Raw genomic sequence first — 24,281 nt, forward strand, 5'->3', positions numbered from 1 at the left:
TCAATTTGTCAATTGCAATTAGTTACTACTAATGGGTTTTGTATCCAGCCTTCATTGTAGACCCTGCTTGCTAATAGGAACAGATTAGTGGCTCAGCCAGGGAGGCCAGAGGCCCCAGTTCTTAATAATATAATTTAGTATTAAGAACAGTAGGTTTATGGTAGTATTACATAGATGCTATGAGGGAACGAAGGGGGCCTGCTAAATCTCCGTAGTTCTGTACCTTTGAGGTCAATAAAGTGCTGTAAGTAGCAGAAGCAAGATCATGCCTATGCTGTGCCAGGAACTTACTTTCAAATCTATCATGCACACACACCTTCAGGTTTAATTGTCTTTGTTTTCGATATGTAGTGTATTTTGGGATGCAGAAGCTGTTTCTCATAGGATATATTGACAGAACTTCTTAAAATCATTCCAATTTTAAATCAGGTTTTGAGATATTCATGTTGAGAATGCATTTGTTGTTTTTGCATGACTTGTAGTTTTGCTTCTTGATTTGGTTATAATACTGGCTGCTTATCTCACAATTCCACAAAATGTCCAGAGACTGTCACGAGCCATTTCAGACTCTCAAACTACTATGTGAGTAAGGTTGGCATAAAGTTATTTCCTAACCAAGGCTGGGACTTTTCCAGGACTTTGCTGCATTTGGTACTCATGAATAAAAAATAGCCTGTGGCAGGGAGGGCACGAGGGAGCATGAAGATGGGATCAGGGCAGAAGGATGGCATGCAGTGTCACAGTGATGGTGGGTAGAGAGGGACCCACTGGTCAAACTGAGCATGTAGGGATGCCATGGTTACTAAACAGCACTTTGCATCTTGCTTGGAGGCAGTTTCTGACAGGTGGCTTTGCTACTGCCTGTGATTTCAGAAGCTGAGTCTGTGAAGCCAAATCAGACTATCTCCCAACTCCCCTTTCCTTCTTCTATGATGTAGTCCAGCTTTCTGTTTCTGTTTTCTTTGGTGTTCAGTCCTGGACAGCTTCGTATTTTCTTGCAGTGTTTTGTGGTATCTTTGGACACAGCTCTTTCTAATCCTTTCTTGCATCAAGAAGTTTCTTAAAGGGAAAATCGTGTTGCTTTTATTATGTAAAAATATAACAGAAATTTGCTTTAATTTTGGATATTCTGCCCTCCAATGATCATTTGCAGTTTCTGGATAACCTTTAGTGTTTGTCTTAGGACGGTGTTGCAAAAGTCAAGGCTCTATTACATACTCACATTAGAAGTCTTTCCAGTCAGGATAGGCTGCTTTACTTCCCTCTGCCTTGTTATTGACTCTGTTTTCAAACCGTGCCATTAGAACTCCTTAACAATGAGAAACTTGCTATCTGAAACCGCCCCACACTTAGAAGGGGCAGCAGTGAACAGCAGTGCTGGTCCTCTGAACGTGAATCTAGAAATAGTAATAGCAGTGGTAATAAGGTGGTAAGGGTAGACACTGGAAATTGTCTGGTAGAGTGACACCATTCAGAGAGCACCCTGAGGGAAACCTCCCTGTCTAAAACTCTGCAAGAATTTTTGCAGAATGATCACTCCTTGCTCCCACATATCTTCCCTTTCTGGTAAGTTTTAACTGCAGATACCTGTATTAGTTGGACCTTCACCTTAAGCTGAACAAGACATTCTGCTTCTTTGGTACATTCCTGATGTGGACAGACTAGGAATATAAGACCAGCAAATAATTTTTGTTTGAGTGGATTTTGAGCCAGATGTTAGATGGTAGGAATATCTGTGCCTTGAGCCATTGCTCACTTGGTTCTCCACCTGTCCAGCTACAGCTGATGCAGAAGCACAGCATTTTAAGGGATGGACAGTTAATTGCTTTGTTCCTTAGGGTATATTTTGTGTAAGCTTTTCAAAATATAACAGATTTTTCTATCCACTATACAGTAGTAGCTATCCATTTAAATGAATTTATCTGTAAAATCCAACAGCAGGGAAATATTTGTAAAAGTTTGTGTTTCTTTCATGTCTCCTTACTGTGCATCAAACAGTGCCAGGAACTGGACATTCACAAAATAGTTAGGATGTCACTGAATGAAACATGTCAATTCAGGTTTGGCCTGAGTCATTCTGTACACAGATGCAAACATATGCCACTGATTGTAAAAAATTTTAATTTATTTGCTGTTTGGATAAGGAAGCTGAAGCTGTGATTCACATGTTTCTGAACTGAGTGCACTGGGATGGGATAACCATCTGTCCTGAAAGGGAGATGCTCGGCTGTGTGTGCCTACTGATGTTAACACGGGCTACTGGCTAGCAGTCATACCGAAGCAGTTGCCAAAGGTTTAAGAGTACACGAAGAAAAATGAGTTAAAGTGACCATTTTTAAGGGGCTTCTGAAGCTTTTAAAGAAAAAGCAGTGTTTGTGAGTGCAATAGTCCTGCTTCAAGTTCCGTATTTCAAGCTAAGCTTACCAATTTAATTTTAATCCCTTTCAAATGCCTTGGTCATGCTTTGAAGATAGCAAACCGCCCCCTCAAGCTCTGAAGCTGAGCACTGGCCCTTTTTGTTTCCACAAGCCGAAAATAAAGTGTTCGCATGAGCTCATTTACAGAGAGTAGAGTTGGCAGCCTTATCAGGAGAGGAGAAAAGAGCTCTGAAGATGAAAAGCTATCGCTGTGACAGAAGTCTTTATTAGGTTGGGCAGTAACGGAACGTAGTGTACACGGGATAAAGTGATGGCTACCTAGAGCATTTAGGGAAAACCAGAAGACTAATAATGTTTTATGTTGTTCTTAGACTGGCTTCTTTGGTGATCCCTCTGGCCTAGGGATGTTTGGAGTGAAAAAGGGGACTATGTAAACAGAATGCTGTCTGTACAATCTACAGCCTCTGCTGGTCACAAAAAACAGTGAGTCATAAAAAGGAAAAGTAGAGATGAGTCATTATATAGTTTTATAATTACTCGGCATTCCCTGTTGTGGCAACCCTCTGCTATAGAGTTTGCTAGGAGACAGACTTTGATTGAAAATCCCTTTATCCAGTTTCACACGTATGTGAAATCCCATTTACAACAAATATTTCTGTTGTTGAAATTCACATATTTCAGGACAATTTTTTAAATAATACAGATGATATACAAGGTCAGCTTTATACTGATAATAAAGTTTAATTCCACTAATCTTCCCCTTGTCATTGACAACCTATATGGCTTATTGTTGTTTTTACTTAAGGTTTTTTCCTGTTCATTTGTTAGATTTCCTTCTTCATTAAAGATCGTGTCCTCTTGCTAACCCAGGATTAAAGCCATGGCAACATTTTGTAGGCAACCATGTCTTCACAACCTAAACCCATTAGAATTAGTGGTACATTAGCTAAAAGAAAAAAAAATGGATAACTACTTGTTTCTGTGATTCTTATAAATTTCACAGCTGCTGTGAAATTCAAATAGAGACCTGTATTGCTTTTATGGGTATCTCTGCCCCCCAGTAAAAGCAAAAAAGGCTTTACTTGAAGTTTTGAATTGCCTTCTTTAATGCCTTCAAACAATAGACCCATTTCTTCATTTAATTAAAACAGTAAAAGTTGTGGCTCAACCATACAGATTGACAGAGGACTGTAATTGATTTGGCTCATTTCTTTTTTTTTAATCACAATTAACAATAAAACACAGTGCATTTTTCTGGAGAAGTAACTGAGTAAAAAACAATGAAAAAGAAAGATAAATGGCAGTAATACTGCTTACATTAATTAGGAGGGTATGTTGGGTATTATGCTGGAAAAAGTCTGCAATTGAGCTTTTAGTGGCATGGGAGTTTCAGTTGCAGTTTTCTCTGAGTAAGGACTGCAGGCATTTGTTCATCAGGAAAACTGTATAAAATTGCTGGATCCTAATAACAGATCTTTGTGCAGTGGAACATGGCACTGATCTCTAAGTGTGTCCTCAGGTAAACTGTTCCATAATAAAGAATAAAGTGTGATGGAAAACCTTCTCTTGAAACAGACTTACCAGTTTTTTCCTGGGCTCTGTCAAGTTCCTGTATTTGAGTGGAAAAAAAGCACCAATATTTATTGGTCCTGCATCCAAATTTAATTTTTAAAGGGTTTTCAACAGTTATACATCAAAACTGAAGGGGAGGAACAACATGTCCACAATCCAACAGACTTTTTATATGAGGTTCTTGCAGCTTTACAATAGTTTTGTTCCTTCACTGTGCTTACTTTGTTGCTAATCAGTATTTAGTCTGCTTACTCACATTAATAATGTAAGTTGAAACTAGCACTAAATAACCGTTTGTTTTTTTTTTTTTTTGGTGGTATTTATTGATGAATGAAAAGGCCATGAAGGAATTCTTTGTCTTGGCCTAGCTATTCTCAGTGGAGGAATTACTAGTCTAGCCATTGATCTTTGCCATTGGCAGGATTGACTGTGTTGCAATTGCATGTAGTAAGATAGGTTTTCTGTCCTCATTTCCAAACTGACGTCGTTTTACACTTCTTAAAATCAAATAATATGCATTAACCAGTTTGGCATTGTCCTTTTGTGAATCGCCATTCATTTTGGAATTCATGACCTGTGAGAAGTATCTAGGAAGTGTTTGATTATGGCCCAGTTCAACTGCAATAGTCTGAGATGAGCAGGTAAATCTCTCTCACTGTGAGTTGCATTGGTTTATGCACCTGCCAGCACAGGCAGAATTTCTTCACTGATGCTTCAGACCTCATGTGCATAACAGTTAACCTGCTTGTTTGTTTGTTACTGTTGTGAAGTACATTCATGGTAGAAACTTTTATTTTAAATTCCCTTTTAAAGCTCAGCACGTTGAGCCTCCCTTTCTTCTGCGCATGCTGCCAGCAGAGGATTGTCTCTAGATAAATTATGCCCTCTCTTTCTTAAACAAGATTAAAGACCTTCTCTGGCTGTTAAGTATCCAGCACTTGAAATCTCAGTCTGTTTAGTTCACTGTGGCAATTGCCAACTGTGTGGAGTTTTGATGAGGATTGTATACTGTAGTGGTACAATGTACAACACGATTTAAGAAATGTAAACTATAGAGAGCATTTTTTGATGTTTAGCACAAAGATGAAGATCCATTCCTCAGAGTAGAACCAATAGAATGGAACAAATTAAAAACAAGCACATGAAAAGCTTTTTTACTCTGTCTTTATTTATGTAACTACAAGGAGAATTCCCTCATCTTTTAATTAAATAGGTTTAAAAATGAAAACGCCCATGCAGAGGTTTTAAAACTTATTTTGGTGCTGTTTTGTGGAAATGATTTTGAATAAAAAATGTGCTACACTGTTTCAGATGTGGGAAAGGTGCCAATCAAAATCAAGAATTCTGGCTCTGAATTTATTTGAGGTTTGGTATTTTTTTATGTGGAATTACTAATCTTTTGGTCTGTGGAAGTTTTACAAAACATTTACTCTGAATGTAAAAGGGAAAGATTGTCAGTATAAACTTGGCAGTGCAGTCTCATTTTTTTCTTTTGTGGGCTCATAATCTCAATTTAAAGGTCCAGGTAAAACTAAAATTCTGCTGGGCTGATGGATTTAGGATATATGGCCAAATTTCCTATTGATCTAGTGCTTAACTGCAAGTTAACCTAGTTCCAAGAAATATGCAAATACCATCACTGAGAGAACAGTAGACCCCACAAAAATTTGGCACAAAGTAGAGGTGTTTATTACACTTCCACTCTTCGTGGATAGTTTGAAAAGAAGATCACGGAGCAATCTAAAAGGAAAGGCACAGGCTGGAGAGAATAATAAAGAGGTATCAATCCACCACACCACACCATCTCTGACACAATGGCATGACAAGTGGAAAATAACTTAACTCTGTAAAATAGGGAAAAGGCAGTAAAAAATGAATTGTGTTATAGTTTCTAAAACCTGCCTCAATTCAAGAAACAAATGCTCCTGAGCAGTGCCAAGGTGTACGATTTTCACATAAATCTCACATGTCAGCAAATGGGAAACATGTAAAAACCGTAAGAAACAGTTTCAGAAAATACCAGATTTGTTAAGACCATTGAGATCACTGATTTAAGAAGGTCCCATCTCCAATCCCAAAGGCCTTCCTCATAGGACCCATCCTCAGTGCTGTGTGTTTTGATTTTCTCCAGTAAACGATATTCCCAGAAAATATAGTCATATTTCGTATAACTGATGCACAATTTTGCTGCATAAAAGCATAATTAGAGGTGTTTTCTTCAATGATCAGTTCCTTCCTTTTTTCCAGATTTAACAAAGTTAAGGCTTCAAAGAAGAGCATTTGAATCGGTTTCCTTTGAAAATACGGGCAAGATCTTATTTCTGTTACGTCACTTTATAGTAATGCAGTAATCTGTGCTTTCTTGTTCAGTTTTCTCTGCATGTTTCTGTACTGTTCTACTGAATATATCTTGTCCAGATTAAAATTAGTAGGAAAAAAACTTGAACATCTAAAAATGGATTCAAATTAAATATTTTCTGGAACAAATGAACACATTGCAGAAGGAGGTTCTGATCCAAAGAAAAGAGTTCTAAGGTTAAGGAGAGGGAAAGAAAAAGGAGGAAGAAACAGATTTGTTTTGCTTAAATAACAGTCCTAGGTACAATTTTGGATCTTGTGAGAGTAATGTGGAAATGCAGCGATGGGCAGAATCTAAATGTGGAAAACTGAACCACACAGAAACCTTTTTTGCCAGTAGTTCTCCAGAACGTCACTTCTTGAGTTTAGTTTCCTGTATTTGTATTAATAATTGCCTTTGTAAGGCAGGATAAAAGAGTGAGTAAGGAATTTTGACTCTTAGCTTTTTAGCCATTAAGCAATGCAGTGTTATTGGTTAGAGTTACTCTGTGCTGTGCAAAGCACACACAGCCTTTAGTGATCATTCTCTGAAGAGTTCCTGCTGGAGAAAGAGAAGTGTACTCACTGCAGGCCATTATGGATCTTGTAATCTCCTTTTCCTTTAAACCTGTGTCTGTTTTCCTGATCACAGAGTGACAACAATGACATTTTTTCATGAGGAACTCACAGAACCCAGGGAACTCATCTACACTCAGGCACAATTTAACTGCCAGTTATGAAGTTAGAACTTATATCTATGTACATCTGTATCTTTGTGCTTTCTTTGGTCAGATCAAGAAGAATAGATTAGTAATAAAAATAAATTCTATGTATCTTTCCTTTAGATAACATTTACAGTTTCATAATCTGGCTTTCAAAGGAATGAAAGGCCTTGAAACTAAATGATGGTTGTGCTAAATGCATTTCTGGTGCTCTTGGCAATAGTATCAAGTAAATATTTTTCATGTGATCTATTACCACTTTGCATGAATATTTTAAGTTGTGATTGTCCTTCCTTGACCTAATCATTTCATTGTCTTCATACAATTACAAAGATATGTGAACGTTTCAAGTAAAATCTCCTGTGAACATACTTTGACTATATAGACAAGAAAAGTAAACTTAAAATTGCAGAATGTTAGGAGAACTTGCATTTAAGTGATTGTTTCAGAAGGCAAAAGAACAGTATCCTTAGTAATTCCAAATTCTAAGGTTTCAATCAAAAAATAAAAAAGGAAGAAAAATAGTGCTAAAAGAATGCCCTGTTCAAGTATGTCAGGAGGAACTACAGTAACAGGTGAAAGGGCACTATGCATGTCATGGAAAGAGACAGTGTTTCATAATCTGTCCAACGCTCTTCTTGCAAGAAACTTTGGATTTCTAATAAAGATGCAGTATAATTTGACTGTTACTGAATTTTATGGTGATCTAGTGGTGATCACAGAGTCATAGAATCATAGAATATGCTGAGTTGGAAGGGGCCTTCAAGTCCAACTCCTGGCCCTGCACAGGATGCCCCAAGAGTCACACCCTGTGTCTGAGAGCATTGTTCAAATGCTTCTTGAACTCTGTCAGGCTGGTGCTGTGACCACTTCCCTGGGAGCCTGTTCCAGCGCCCAGACACACCCTAGGTGAAATACCTTTATAATGATGAGAAAAGGCTTGGTTGAGATGTTGCAGTGGAAACCACAAACACAATTTTGGGCCAAATTGTACAAGTTATACACACACTTCCTGGTCAAGTTGCTCAAAACCCATCCTTGGAAGAGGATTATACACATTTGTTCAGTTTGAGGGTGCTAGTTCTAAATACCTAGAAATGCTCTTCTAGGTTTCTATTTGTGGATTTGTTTCATTAAGTTATTTTATACATAACCTGTCACCTTTTTACTCAGTAAATTCTACTCTTGAGTCTTAATGTCTTAAATTGGGTGTCACATTCCATAGGAATATATAGTGATGTGTTTAAAAGAAAAAAGAAAGAATGAATTGAGTCCAATGTATCTGTTTTAATGGAGGGAAGAGAACTTTGGGACATATATATAGCAGAAGACTTTGAAAGCAGCACAATATTTGGAATAAAATACAAAGGCAATGAAAGTAAACTCTTGGCTCTTCCTGCCTTTAGAAGTAGCTCTGGAGATGTGTGCAGACTTTGGTAGAGCTATAATAGATTTGCAATGCATTGAGTGAGAAGACCTTGGTTTCCTGTTTGGTAAATATTCTTTTCATGGCCCCTAGAAAAACAAAATATGCGTGTGTTTAGCATTGCACATGGTGAATATTCCCATCGAGATCTGCATTCAGAAGGATGGTAGACATGTATCAATTTAAATAGACTGTGCTTGTCGGGAATTATTGACTTTTTAAATTCTGCATTTGTTAAAATTCTATATAAAAATAATTTATCAGGAAATTTTATGCTTTATTTCCTCTTTCAAATAATGCTCATGTAATTATGTTGCCCAGTTACTTGTATTAACATACTTTTACACTGTATGGGTTTTCTTCGTAGCAGTTGCCACTACAACCTAAAGAAAAATATTGTCCTCAGACAAGCATCTTTTACATAAAGGCATTTTAAACAGGGAGGAGTTGTTTCTTGTGTAAAAGAATAATTCTTGTGACAAAAATTGTTGACCTTTTTTCTCTTTGTTTTGTTCATTTAGGCTGGCTAAAATTACATACATATTCATGTATTTTAATAAGAACAAAGCATTACTCTTGGATATTTTCCATAAATTTGTTCTCATAAGCAATTTGATAGACATCTACTATAAGTGTAATGGGGGAAGTTTACAGTAAATCAGTCTGTCTGGTTTAGAAAACTAGAATTTATTAACCCATTTCCCAAAGGCCCAGTGTTACCTGTGAGATTAGAAGAAAATTGTCACTGTTCCTGTTTTAGAGCAGGGACACTTTATAATCTGACTATATGTCTAATTATTTAAAAACTTACCGTGCTTTATTGAAGTGAAATCAATTTACCTCATAACGTGAATTGTTTGTAACATTATAGGCAGTGGAAAAGTCTGGGAAATGCTGAGCATATTTGCAGTTATGTTTTTCAGCTGGGATCTTCTGCATAGGCTCTGATCCGTTCCTGTTGGTAACCACAAAAGAACAGTCAATATGCTGGTTAACCAATATGCTTCTGTATGGAAAGCTTCTAGCAGTAGTATCAATGAAGTGGTATCACTAATAAACCTTCCATTAATTGCTCAAGGAGTACCTCGAGATGAGACTCAGAGGCCACAGGCAGGGTAACCTGTCACTCCAGTGTGTCAGGCAGAATGTCAGGTTGTGAGGCTGGCAGGGTATGTGAGCTGAGGTATACAATCACTCACACTCAGGGCATGAATGAAGTACTAAGCATGTTTGGGAGAATACTTAAAATTGAAAATTATGAATTAGATCTTTTTTTCTTTTAGGGCCACAGAACTTGGTCTGTACCTGTTAAGTCCTTGTGTTTTATTTTCTTTTCCATTCCTTTATGAAGTTGAAACACAAATATACACATGTGTTATAGGAATTGTAAAAAATTAATCTTGTGTTCTTTTCACACTTTAGCTGATATCACCAGATATTATCTTAATATTTTTATATGTATGTATCTACAGTAATATCTCTGTCCTTTTTGTGCTAAGGGAAAGGAAGTGCATGTTAGATGATTAGCAAAATAGTATGCATTTTAATCTTGCATTTTATTTTAATCTTGCAGTGTTCCACCACATCTGATAGTTTTATATACATCTACCCATATAACTCAGTTGAAGGACTGCAGCCTTCTCTTGTAAAATTAAATAATTTTAAAAATTTATTCCCTATTTTGCTCCTCACTTAACCTTAGCAATCAGAACTTGATCAATTAATTTTGGTGGTTTTCTGCTCAGTTTCACTTTCTGATTCTTATGTATTCACAATTCTTTGATAGTAATATTCATGGAAGAACAGGGGAAATGTTATATACAAACAAAAGAAAAGGCATTTAAACTTTTTTTTTTTTTAAATAAATTTTTGGTAATACAGAATACCTTTTTAAAAATGCAAAGGCTTTGAGGTCTGACAGCATTCCTTCAACCTAATCTTCCACTGACACCTGCAATATTGTCAGTACTCTGGAAAATGTTGGGGCAAATGTTTGTACACTCTGGCACTTTGTATAAAATACAAATACTTATTTCTTGAGAAAAGTTCCATGGATGGGATCATGGTCTTCCATTAAATGCCATTTGTAAAATCCCTTCCTGGCAAGGCCATTTAGAATGTTTTTACCTGCCACCTCCAGAAACCATAATGTATGCAGAGGACATATCTCCTTTTTTTTGTTTCCATCTTCCAGAGCAATGGACAATTGTAATAGGAAACAATTCCACTACATTGACATTCTACATAATGTTCTTTATTTTACTCTGCTATGTCTTGATTTGATGCCCCTCTAGCCACTAAATTTGGAAATTTGTTTTGTTGCTGAGCAGTCATCACTTTAATGCACTGCATATAATGAAACAAAAAAACTTAAATCTTTTCTTCCACATTAACTCTGAGATTTTCAGGCAGAAGGAGCACTGAACAAGAAGGTGCTGTGTCAGTACCTTCCAGTCTGAACATACTAACCCAGATCACTGTTTTTTCTCAGACAAAACAGCTGACAAAGACAGTACTTTTTAAAATAGGCAAGTGCTCAGACAAATCAGAAAGGGAGTAGAAACCAGGAATTTCAGATTCCCGACGGCCATAAAGTGTGCCCATCTGTGCTATGTACCCATATAAGCCACTGGTGAACTTTACTCTTGTAGCAGACAGAATTGTAAGAAACAGAAAGTTGCAGTACATGGACAGGAAGTGCAAAGTACAGAAAAACCCTGTCATTTGCCAAAGACATCTGAAACTAGTAATATAAAATCTTCCTTTATCTTTAGGTTAGAATTATCTTGTTGTACTGCAAGATTACTCCAAATGAAAGCCTGCTGTGTAACTCCTAGCTAGTTTTGAAAAACATTTGCAAACGGAATAACAGTACAGAGGGCAAAATGCTCATATTTTGGCTGCCAGAAAGCCAAAAAGTAAGAATATCTACCACATTTTCTAAGTCAAGATCGTATTTTCATATCAAGTCAGTGCATAGGTTTAAAAGTACCCGTTTTTTTTAGCATCAGACTGGTGTCCGTACTCATTAAATTACTTCAGATATTTTAAATCTCCATTTAGGAAACTTTCCTAGTGTTTCTATTGCAGTCTTCTGTATAAGTCAAATTGATAGAGTATACTTAAAAACATATACTTATAAGTCATAGTAAGATATAATCAGTGCACCTAAAAATGTGTTAGCTGCAAACAGAAGCTGAGACATGATATAAGCTGCTTGGGCTGTTCTCCCGTTGTGCCCCCTGCTCTAGATTCTGTAGAGCCATAAAATAGCATGCAGAAGACAGAGGGAAGAAGTTCAGAATTCTGCTGTACCTTTTGAGGAAGCTTGAAAGGATCAAGTCTGAAATGGATGCAGTTCCACAAATCATTCTGTTAGTCTTTGAAAGAATAAAGGAAAAGCAGGGAAGAATTGCGTAGTGTTTCACCACAAGTTTAGCTCATAATTACTTAATACATAAATATGAGAAAGATTGCAGAGATAGGGTTGTTATGGGTGTACTAAGAGAAAAGACAATGTAAAAATGATGTTTTCATGAATAAGCTGTGGAGAAATCCAAATTTCTGAGAGGAAAACATATATTTGCACTGAGGCCAATTTATACTCCAGCATTATAGAGTTCCCTTAGCTATAAAGGTAAGTCTCACTCAATTTGCCAGTTGAGTGCAATTTGGAAAGGAAATTTTGCTTGTCTTACTTTTGTATAGTTCATCACAGAATGGCTGCTCCTTGAGAAAATGAGAAAGATTTTGTCCCAAAGGGAAAAAAAAAAGTCTAACCAAAAAAAAACCCCAAAGTTAGGGGATCATATTTGTTAGGGTAAAAAACTTGGTATTTCAGTAAATTTTACATCTGTTTTAAAGCTCTAGTATGATGAGCCATCCTTTAGTTTACTCTGGTTCTGTTCCAGCAGAATGAAGTCACTTTCTGTAGGTAGAAATCCACATTCTAAGTGGGATGTTTCTTGGTCCCAGTAGAACTGATACTATTTTGTATAACTGTTTCAACTCACACTATTAAGAACTTTCCTGTGACTTCTGGATCTCAGATTAATTCCAGAATCCCACATCCTCCAAGTCACTAACTGAAATATTGTAAAACTGCACATTATTGTATCTGAAAAGGGTATTGAGATCTTGTTCATGCTGCTGGTACTTCACAGTCTGATTATTGTAACGCATTTCATTTCAATCTTCCCTTCTCTCTTGAGAGTTGCCAGCAAATGGTCCAGAACTTCAGTTAGACTTCTTTTCTATTAGAGTTGTCACCAGCGTAGCTCGTGAATTCTTTATAAGCTCTACTGATGTGATCTAGAATACAGGCCTGCTTTTGACCTTCACGTGTTGGCATGGCCTTGCTCAAGCTTACTTTTTGACCTTTCTGTCTCCTGATGTTCTGTGCCCTCTCCTTGGATCATCAGCCAAGCTGCCTTTCCCAGTCTGGGCTTGTCACCTTTAAAGTAATGGTTACAAGTGTATTGATGCAGTAATGACTTTACAGCCCAGCAAGCTCCACTTCGTTAAATTGGTTGTAATTTGAACTCTGAAACAAGATAGCATCTTCTGTAATTATATTTAAATAAATTAAGGTTAGAACTGTGGTGTTTAGTTAGTGATAGATTGCCTTTATTTATTCTTATACCTTGTCCCAGGACATTGTATGCATAATTAAAAAAATAAGGCATATACTCTCATATAGTATGGTTATGATATATAAGCACATTGACATGAAATTTAATGGTGCAATTAGCAACAGTATTTTCTGTGTTATTCATAGAAGCTGTTGCAGTATTTTACACTGCTTCCTAGTAATTAGTATATTAGTAATGCAGGTGATGGGGAGAGAAGTATTATGTAATGGTAACTGCTTCATTTCAGAAACACCAGGGCTTTATGTATATTCAGCCTTAGTTCTGCATTGCTTTTGCTTTGCATTTTACAAATATGTACATTTTGCTGCAACACAGGCTCTTCCTAGCTTTGAAAAAGGGAAGGAAAAGAAGTGGAAGCTATATAACCTGTATTTACTGGCCTAATTTCAGTCTTTTTTAAAATCAGCTTGAGTCTAGCATAGTTCCACTGAAAATCTGGTAGCATAACACTTGGAAAAGATCAAATTTAGGCACTAGTAACTGAGTGTATGGAGTGTATCTCTTCCAAAAAAGACAGATTTTTTTTCTGAGGTCTTATGTGAAGTGTAAAAGATACTCTTTTGTAATATTTGAGAGCTAATCATGGGATAATGGGTGTTGCATGTTTAATGCAACAGTGTAGCTGTCATGTTTTTCTTTTTTTTTTAAATTTTCTTCTTTCTTTCTGCACATTCACCTCTTCTTGAACAGAAATAAAAGGTTCAAGGCTTGTCAGCATCAGTTTATAGATAGCTGTTTAAAAATAATGAGGTATTGGGTATTGTAAGGCTCAGGGCTGTCTTGCCAGACTCATTTATTTCCATTCACCTTTTGTCAGAATTGCAGACAGAAGACATTCAATTAAAACTTGTCACCTGTTGCGTGTGACCTAATTTGTATTTGTGAGTGTCACAGATTAGGATACATATGGAGCCATTTAAAAATGTAAAGTAACAATAGGATTCTTAAACATTTTATGCCACATTTTCTTCATGTGAACATCTTTGTTTATGGACCATTCTTCAATGGAAATCACTTGGGCTAAGAAATAATAGAATTTATTTACACGAAGTCTCATTTACATGGGAAAACTAAGGGGATTTTATTCACGTTCTTTTGTGGTTTAATGCATAAATGACAGAGCACAAAATTTCAGCATGTAGATGATTAGTTCATGCAAAGTTAATGTTCCTTTCAAGAGAGGTTGAGTACTGAGCTGTGTAAGTAATGCATTTATCAGTTCTTTTGTCAAACTGAAAAAAACAAACCACTGGGCTTTAACCTAAGAGATGTTTTTATCGGTTTCTTTGCAAAAGTCTAGCCTTCTCATCCCCTTCTTCCAGGACAAAAATGGAATTTCCAAAATGCTGCTTACATTTGGTTGCCTAGAAACTTTGTTTATTATTAAACATAAGCAAAATCTGAAGTATTGGTTTGAAGCACTTGTTTTGCAAAAGCAATATTTTTCTCTTTTGATTTTTCAACCTGGAACAATTCACTGAGTACTTTAGTTAGCCCAAATATTTAAGGTTTTTTTATAATAAACTGATTTTTGCAAATCATTGCAGAGGAACATATAAATTAAACAACTTATAGTCACAGATCAAGTTAGATGTTAAAGTAATAAAAGCACTGGTTTGTTTTTCAGTCAATTATATGGGTCAGTTCATTAATTAATTGCTTTATAGGCACCTCTTGAGAACAGCCAATTTTATCCCATATTAACAAATGCTTTTTGGTCCTAGCTGAATGTAAAGTAGGAGGATGATTTTTAGACTTCCTAAACTAATCTAAATAATGTGTTTAATTGCGCAGGTGGCTATAGGAAGACAAAACACTAAAGTCTTCCCTTCCTAATTGTTAATTCAGTCATAGATCAGGAAAACTTTAATGTGAGTCATAGCTTGTATCTTCTTTGATGAATTAGGGCTCTGTTTTCAAAATATTACCTGCCTGGTAGACACGTATTTTACATCTCTAGCTGAATTTTTACCTGCGTAGGGTATTATCCAAATGCTTCATAGACTGATTGCAGAAGCTCTTTGTCATCCTTGTAGTTCAGCACATAAAACAAGTATGCAGATCCAGAAAAAAAGATAGGTCATATTGTCCTATTTCTTCAGCTGTGTTACTTTCCTGCATGTTTCTACTGTATTGGGAGAGGTCTTTCATGGTTTAAAGTATTTTTTCCACCACAAATCTTTCAGACTGTAGGATTAATGCACTGAACTCTAATCCCAAACTGTAGAGGTTGCTGAAGTGTCTAAAGAGTATCTGGATGACTGTGCATTCTTAAATCTCAATACATTGTGTCTGTGTTCGTGGTAGAAGAATGAGCTAGTTTTTCCGGTTTATGTAAATAAAAGCAAAACACTGAGTTTATAATATTCACTCAAGCTTGCTCAGCAATCTTAGAATTAATCACAGTATATGCAAGTGAACTGGAACACTCTATCAAGATGTTGTCCCAAAGGAGAACCACTTTGGAACCTGCCATTAAAATTATTTTTGTGCTTTCCAGTTTTGCTGTTAATCTGTGGGGTTTTGCCTCTGCTGCTGATGTTCCTCTAGAGCTTGGCAAGATGTAGTTATGTGGGTATTCATTCTTACCTGTCTCACTATTGACAGTGCTGGGAATCGTGCAGACATCTGTAGAAAATAGATTGTTAGCCAGTTACATATCTCAAAAAATGAGATAGGAATGTTTTTCATACATATCAAATGCTTTGTTAGAGGTGGAGCTTGCCAGAGTGGCGTTAATGTCGAACATACCAGCTTGCCATGAGTGTGTTACGTAGGGGGAACAGGAAGGGAGCAGAATATGAAATTCCTGAAGGAGGTCAAAATTGCACATTCCAGTCTGATTTCAAACCTGTTCTTTACTGATGTACTGGAAGATAAAGAGGGATTTTTGATTTATTCAAATATTAATTCGTATTTAAGTGAATTACATTTCCAAAATAAAAAGCTCCCCTAAGTAAAGGTAGTGAACAAGTTCGTACAGACAGTCCTAAGTAGGCCTTGATTTGAAGGTTTGGGCTAATGCCTACCAATGTAGCTTGGGAATTTCTTGTGGATATAGAGCTCTGTGGAAAGAACAAGAATGTTTACGGGTCAAGTGAACAGATGAACACTGGAAGCTTCTGGCCAAGGTAAGGAGGGGATGGAGAAGAAGCCTAGAGATGGATGATAAAGGGGTAAATAGTGGTGGATGATAAAAGGAGCAAATAGTGTACTTTTACCATGGGTTGCATCAGTATGGAAAATGAGATGACATGGTTAAATAGTATTTTCATACTGAGGACCTGAATTGCAAAACCAGTAATGTATTGGCGTATGGGCAATCTTTTTGGTTATGTAGCATCATCACAGTGGGTACCTGTCCTGCATGACGTCTTCAAGGCAGTGTGAAAAAAGGACCACAGAACAGGAATAATAATATACATTTACTAGCAGGGGAGAAACAGATGAGAAAATACAAAGAATATGAGTTCAGGTTTGCCTATGTTAAGTTTGTTTAGACTAAAGTGCCTGGTGGGGAGCTCATATGGTACATCAGCCCTGGTCTTCAGTTGTTTCTTTGCAAGACTTTATGGACACATTTAGTGTAGAGTAAGTGGCCAATGTGATTTTGTTGTGTGTTGCATAGCATTTGATAGAAATCATGCAAAGATTATGTAAGGAGCCAGGAGGTAAACTTTTTTTGTAGAAGGTTATATAGTGACTATATAAAAGCATTTTTTCCCTTCAAGAGCAGCTGGAGAATTTATTTTGTTTTATCAGTATGTGTAATTGCTTTCTTTTGAAAAAGTAGCTATTGCATTGATTTACATAGTTTCCATCTCTCCACGTATTACAGTTCTATAGTGCAAGCCTCATCTTCTGAGATTTGTAAGTCATGTCTAAATCTCTGACTCCCCATCACTCCTGTACAAATGAGTTCATGACTTGTGCTTGTCCTGAGATGTGAGTGTGTTGCACTTGAGCGTTGAAAGTAACTGGTCTCTTGACTGGTGGCAAGCCTATTCTTAATATTTCTACCCTGTGGTCATCCCTGGTTTTCCCATTAGGGTTCTTGGTTTTGTTTCTCTGTGAAAGGCTTTTAAAATCAGCATGTGAAGAATTAACTTCCTTGTCTGCAGTGGAGCCGTGTTCAGTGACAGGAATGGATGTTTTGACCCTGAAGAACTGTAATCATAATACGTACAGTGCAGTTCATTGGGAAATGTTACATGATTTTTCACGGGTGGAGTGGGTGTCTTTCTTTTCACTTCATGGTTGAGGACTAATAGGGTGAGTGAACTGAGATGCTGAAGGTTTTGTAAAGCCACAATGCATAGTAGAGCTGAAGCAGAGGTCTGCTTAATTTCTCCAGATATCACAATATCCTCCTTAATAGTCTGAATACAGACTATGTGGAATTCAGTTACATCTGTGACTGATGTAATGCTCCTCCTGCCCCAAATGAGGATTTTTGTGGACAAAATTATTTTTATTTCTTCCCTTTGTTATTCTAACAAAGGAGGCATCAGTTGCTACTCTCTTGAGAGCAGATAAACAGATCTTTATGTAATGAATTCTCTCATACAAGCTATAGGAGTTACAGGGGAATATGCATGCATATACTCCTGAACCTCTGGATTTCGGTTTGCTACATGCCAAACTCCAAAGTTTTTATGAATGTCGGATGGGTATAGTTTCTTAAGCAGTGTCTTGCACTGTGTTTACTTCTATAAAGACCCTTGGGAAATAAAATACCACTTAGGGTATGTTAGATTATCAGAAATTGCTTCCAAAGTATCTACTTTCTTATAGCACTAGGAGCAAGGAAATCTTAGGAGCCAAAATGATGGTAAACTCTGTCAGTTTTAATGGAAGGGTTATAAATCTCTACTTTATAGTCTATTGGTGTTATGTTATCAAAACTGTTTTCACATTAAAATTGGAATTAGTTCTGTTATAGACTTAGGTAATTTTAAAATGTGCAATACAATTGCTCCCCAGTTATCTAGAAGTTGGGGTTTTTAAAAAGAAAGCTTTATTTACAGATATAGTGATACATATTAGGTGAAGGCAGAGATCTAAGTAAAATTTTGCTATTGTGACACTTTTCTGTATTTCCTCCCATTGAGTATGTGAATGGCTTGAATGTGTATCTCATCTAATGCAAAGGAGGTAAAAAAAATTGTTCATCTTGGTAGATTTATATTAATTTAAGCTTCAGTTCCATTACTTTTTGATTAAACATACTTCTGTCCGATGTTATCCATCCTTTATCACTATGAAATCTGTTCCCAAGCAGAAAGAAGGATGGCATCTGAATTATGCAGAAATCATTTTCTGTCTATTTTTCTTCAAATGATGGGCAGTCTTTTTCATAATCCCACCAATATTGCATGTGGCTTGTTCTAATCCTCTGCCTATTTCTGAATATTCAACTATCAAACCTTGGGGTTTTGCTATTTGTTTTTATGGCAAGGTGTATTGTCCTGGATGTCATTTGCTTCAGGTGTAGCTCAAACTTCCGATTCAAGTGTGAAAAACAGTGAGTTATCTTTAGTTTTGGAAAGATTTGAGGTGTCAGTTTTTAAACTGGTTCTGTAGTTCAGGCATTTCCCAGTATAAATTTAAAACCAAACAGAAATAACTATGCTCTGTTGATTGAATCAGCATAAACTTTATCAAACAGCTTGGACCACAAATCAGTCACAAGTTACATAGGTAACTACTATAAATAAGATTCTGTTCATAATTATGCACTGACCTCTTGGGCTATGTGGTTCATTTGTCATTTGTGTTACTGTTTAAATCATGTGATCCACACAAATACAACTGGTGACATACAGTGAGAAATGTACTTCTTGGGTTTGATGGAGTGACATACAGAGTCTTCTGCACTAAACCAAGTGAAATTTCACTGTTAAGTGTAGGTGATCATTGCCTGCTTTCCTGGTAAGCAAAAGCTGTTGAGCACTGTTGTGTACCACTCACTGAATTATAATTGCAGATGTTGGTTGTGTCCTTAAAACAAACATCTCATTCCTGTGTTGGTAACCCAGGAAATACGAGCAAAAAAGAAACAAAACCACCCCATCCAACAGTTGGCCTTGGATTTCCGGCTAGTTGGCAAAACAGTTTTCCTTTACCAAAACCCAGTCTATCCTTTTTGTTTTTTGAGAAGGAAAGAGGACTGACAGATGTTTCTTGGTAACTAGACTGCCCTACCAGTGCAAGTCCATAGACAGCACGTAAACTCTGTGCTGTGTTCTTCTTGCTGTGCACATGAACTGTAACTTCTTTGGTGGTGGATTCTCCTGCTGTCCAGAAGCCAGCTCTGGAGGTATTTTGTGCAAGGGAGACATCAGAGGGCTGGAAAGTAGAAGAGTGGGGCACAATAATAGCAATAGAAAATATACATAGAGGGAGGAGAGCTAAAATAGACGATGAGAAGTGAGAAAGTGAGTTGCACTTTGTTACATCGCTCACAGGGGCCATTGATACTTAATGTGTCCTTGCATTCTTGTGTTGTTAAATCCATGTCATCAGGGACAAATTTTGCACTTGGTTTTACTCGTCCTGTTGCTCTGCATATGTGCCAAGTTCTTCAGCTTCCGTGTTATGTTACTACTTGGTTTTAGTCACATTCATCCTGGTTGTTTGGAAATCTGCCTGGGTGACTCAGAAAGAAAAAAAAAATTTCCTTGATTTGTAAGACCTACTGTCTTTGCAGCCTTTCTCCTTGTTTCATTTTGTCAATGAGAGCAGCTATAGCTCGTTTCAGGAAGGTAAATTCCCAGGTATCCATACAAACCGGGCAGCAGAATGCTGTACTGAAGGAATGAACAGTATGGTGGTAGAACACAAATGTTAATTCATCACTGTTGACATCTAAATGCACAGCCATACAATTTCTTTCAAATCCTCATGAACAATTTCAGTCTTTAAGCCACATGTACAGTCTTATTTTACTGGGGATACTTACTTTGTATCCTCCAGCCATGTTAGTCCATCTTAATTTGGTTTTGACTATCTAAACTGTATACAGCACTCATTGTTTCTAAAGTTCTAATTCTCTGTACTTCTCTGCTCATAATGTTATGCTTCTACATCCATGGTGTTTATTACAGCTTTGAAATTCTGCTTCTGGCAAAGATGACTTAAGATTAGGCTCTTTCAAATGGAAACTAAACTTGTTAGCTGTTTTTAATAATATGTAGAAATGAATGAATGGTTTCAAATGAACAGGAAATTATGCTGTATACTTAGTCTTGCATGTGTGAAACTCTAAACTGCTTGCAAATACTTGTAATGCTGACTTCCCATGCTTTCCAAAATTAATCTTTTGAAATAAACATGCTTTTAATATAAATATTGGAAGGCAGGAAATAGGAGATGGTTACCTGAAAGGCATGCTCATAATGTATTTAATTACATGTTTGCTTGTGTTTCCAAATGTAGGTGTGCGCCTAGACCGAGTACGTGGAGGTCGCCAGAAGTACAAGCGCAGAATAGATGCAGAGAACAGCCCATACCTGAACCCTCAGCTAGTTCAGCCAGCAAAAAAGCCATGTGAGTACACTACATACACAGCATTTCTCTCTGAGTGCAAGCTATTGACTCCTAGCCCTGTTTGTCACGCTCATTCTGAGTGGAACAGGGGTTTGGTCAGAAAATAATACCATGAAGACTATATCAATTTAGCTGTTAACAGGTTTTATTTTAAATACGCTCATCTTTCTCAAGTGGAGTTGAACAGAGAGTGTTTTTACAGGTGGAAGTGTATAAAAGCATGGTTTATGCAGTGCAAATTTTACATTTACAGGTTATCTTTATTTTCAGTGGTACATAAAATGGTTCATACTGTGATCATTAGCTCATTGAAGCTTCTACTTTCAGATTTCACAAGAAAGTGATTTTTGTAGTTTTCACTAACTAAATGAGTTTGACTGCTCAACCTCCCAATGAAAATACATTAAGAGCCTCATTAATTTATACCTATAGATTAATACACTACCTAGCATTAGATTAAAACAGCAATATGCCACACTAATAACAAAGCTGAAATTGGTAGTTTGGGCTCTAGTACCCTCATGGATTTTTTTTTGCTTTGTTTAGTTATGTTTTAATAATGTCCTTGATTGTATCTAGCCAGGCTGAAATTAAGAGAGAAAGAGATGATCATCTCACTGCTAAAATACAAGTTCCATCCTCTTTGCGATTAACTAAAAATAGTTAGGGGTTTTGCTTTGCAGCTTATATAAACTCAAGCAGTGACTGTACTAATTCCATGAAGTAAATTTAATAGCATTATAGCTGTAGTGCAAGAGGCTGGTATATTACCCTGCAAAGACACACAGGCTGTATCAAGTGTTGTAAACTCTTCCGATTTCGAATGGGAATACACACGTCCACTTGCTCCTGCTGAGGAGGTTAATTTGCTCCTAACATGGATAAATAAGCCAGTGAAATAAAGAGGGCACATTCCTTCTTGTCTTCCATTTGCCTCTGCCCCTAAGCCTCTGACAACACACATGGCAGTTTTAGCCCCTTGAAAATACCTGGCTGTGTGGAAAATGGAATCTGTTTCCGATGGTGTTCCCCAGTAGGGGACAGTGCTGTGTACAATACGTTTGAGCATATGGGGATCTGGAGAGCAAATAAACAGTCTTTGAACTGTAAGTGAAAGGGCATTTTAGCTGTGTCAAAGAAAAAACAGCCAGTTTTACATAAAATTAAGGCTTAAGTGAACATATGGCATAGTTTCCTTTTGCCTTTCCAAAAAACATTATGCTGATTATATTCCTTCAATTGTCCAATCTGGCATCTTCTACTCAGCCTCTATAAGCTGTCCCACTGTTCTGTAAATACAATCTAGGGCTGCACTAAGCAGATTTTGCACATTATAATAAAAACTTTCTGATAATACAATAAAATTTAATAAACTCTAATGCTTAATTTCATTAGAGGTTTAGTTTTCCTGGGTGCACAGATTGTCAGTTTTTCATTTACTTGATACTGTCATTGAGTAGAAATGTTGAAAGCCTAACATACCACAAAAAGCCAAGACCAAACAGACAAAAAAAAAAAATCCAACCCAAAAGCTCCAAGCCCTTAAGATATGAACAGAGGTTAATGCAGTTGTACTGAAATGCAAGAATCTCTGTGTAAACCCAAGATTATTGCAACGTGGTGCATTACATTACCTATAAGGCGATAACTACACCGATTTCTGTTAGCTCCAGTTGTCTGAGATAAACTAACCTCCTCATAAATCATTACTCATTATCTGAGTGCCTCCCTCCGTTTTCCTTAGCTGGTCCAAGTACAAACAATTTTGTAACAAACACTTTAAAGCTTAGTTTTAAAATCCTGACAGGTAAGTGTCCAGACTTGAAACAGTTGAATCTGTTTTGTGTGGAAGTAGCCTGGGAGATTTTCTGGACCCTGACTGATAGTTTGTGCATAACAAAGGCACAGGAATGAAAATTGGGTTCTATTGATTCTAATTAGGGAAACATTAAATAAGATTTACCTAGAAACAGTGCTCATGGCTATTCAATTTCCTGAGTGATGGAGTTTTCTGAGTACATTCAGAATTTTCCTATGTTCTGTGCTAATGCATGTGCCAATACATGTAGCTTTTCCCCCCTATAAGGAAAGAGCAGATGTTGGGAAGATCTTACCTACACCTGCTTCTGATCTCTATTGTATTTTCCAGCTTCACTGTGAAATTTAATGGCCTGCCTGTAGATCTTATTGATGGCAAAAATAAAAAGGATTTGAGATTTTGCAAATCCTAGTCAAAATACACAATATTCCTAAATCATCTACAGAATGCCATTGGTGAGGAACCTCATACAAGAATGAAAGTGGTTCTTTGGCCATTTCTTATGCTTCAGGGGAAAAACCCCAGAACTTGGGGATGAGGGTGCTTCTTCATTCATTTCTCATGGATTAAAAACCCAAAAAGTAGAAGTCCTCAGCTGCATATGCTTGGATGTTGACAAACTGTTAATTAATTTATCCTATTTTCCTAACCAGTTAAAAATATTGGAATTTGGGAAGAAATAATGTTATCCTTTCTTACTTACATGTTTTCTGTGCGAAATTGAACAGGTTATGAAGAGACTGTTTAAAAAATAAAAAAAGGTGCAAAGGCTGTTTGCCAGTATAAGTTAAAACTACCATCTGTCATTTTAAAATAAGAATAGAATTCCTCATTAATCAGTTTGATAATCAGTAGGCTACTGAGATCAAGAATTGCATCAGTTGGCGTAGTTCCTATGGTTCATATAAAGCCATGAATATGTCCCCTTGTAATAAAACCTGCTTGATATGATGGTTTCCAGTTGGCTCTTGCACTTACTATAGGAAGGACTAACATATATCACAGCTTCTGACACACATATTTGGAATAAGGCAAAAATTGTAGAGACAGTAGATCAGAATCAAGAAGTCTTTGTCACTAAAGAGCAATAAAGTATCAGAAATCTGAATTGAGTATTTTATGGAAATACGTCATGGACTAGTAGGGATCCTCTCTGACACTGCTGGGCAAACACATCCCAGTCAGCTTCCATTGCAGGAAGACAGTGTAGTCCATCCTGTGACTTACATGCAGATGGGGAAAATTATACTAATTCTGGCAGCATTCTCTGCACTCAGAAAATACTTGGTGTCTTCTCATGGTGGAATCCCATTTATATCAAGCCCCATAACTTTTGATCTGACTGAAGGGAACAGATTAATGTAAAATCACAAAGGGTGCCATTTGGGCTTTAAATTCTGATGGTGCATTTGAGGTCAAAAGATGTACCTACCAGGGAAAGTAAAATGTAAATATACTGGGAAGTATAGTAATGTACCCTGTATTAGGAGGCTTAATGAATTAGTCCTTTTCCCATTTTTCAGTTCTGCTTAAATTGCTGAGTAATAAATCAGGCCCCTGTATAGAGATAAAATATTTCCATTGTGCCTTCACATGGATATAGTGCACATTTTATGTTTATCCTACTTACAGAATAGCAACACCGTATTGTAAGTCTTGCAAGTTCTTTTATTCTTATTTCCTCTCAGCACTTTTCCATATAACTTAATTGATTATTCCAAATAGATTTCACAAGTCATCTGAATGAAAAAGTAAATATTTAACCCATAAATGAAAATGCTATATAGATAAAAATAAGCAGTGTGTGACTATGATAAAGTATCATTC

General features: G+C 36.7%; 1 protein-coding gene across 15 annotated transcripts in view; it reads left to right on the plus strand.

Moving 5' to 3' along the window:
• The window catches only part of ESRRG (estrogen related receptor gamma), a 390,917-nt gene that overhangs the window by 317,963 nt on the left and 48,673 nt on the right, over positions 1–24,281 (plus strand). For all 15 annotated transcript variants that reach the window (XM_082303281.1, XM_082303278.1, XM_082303286.1 and 12 more), the window contains one exon: positions 20,525–20,635. In XM_082303281.1, the coding sequence (XP_082159407.1) occupies positions 20,525–20,635 (111 nt within the window). The remainder of the gene's footprint in view (positions 1–20,524; positions 20,636–24,281) is intronic.

Source organism: Coloeus monedula (assembly GCF_965178545.1).
Source record: "Coloeus monedula genome assembly, chromosome: 2".
Taxonomy (NCBI): domain Eukaryota; kingdom Metazoa; phylum Chordata; class Aves; order Passeriformes; family Corvidae; genus Coloeus; species Coloeus monedula.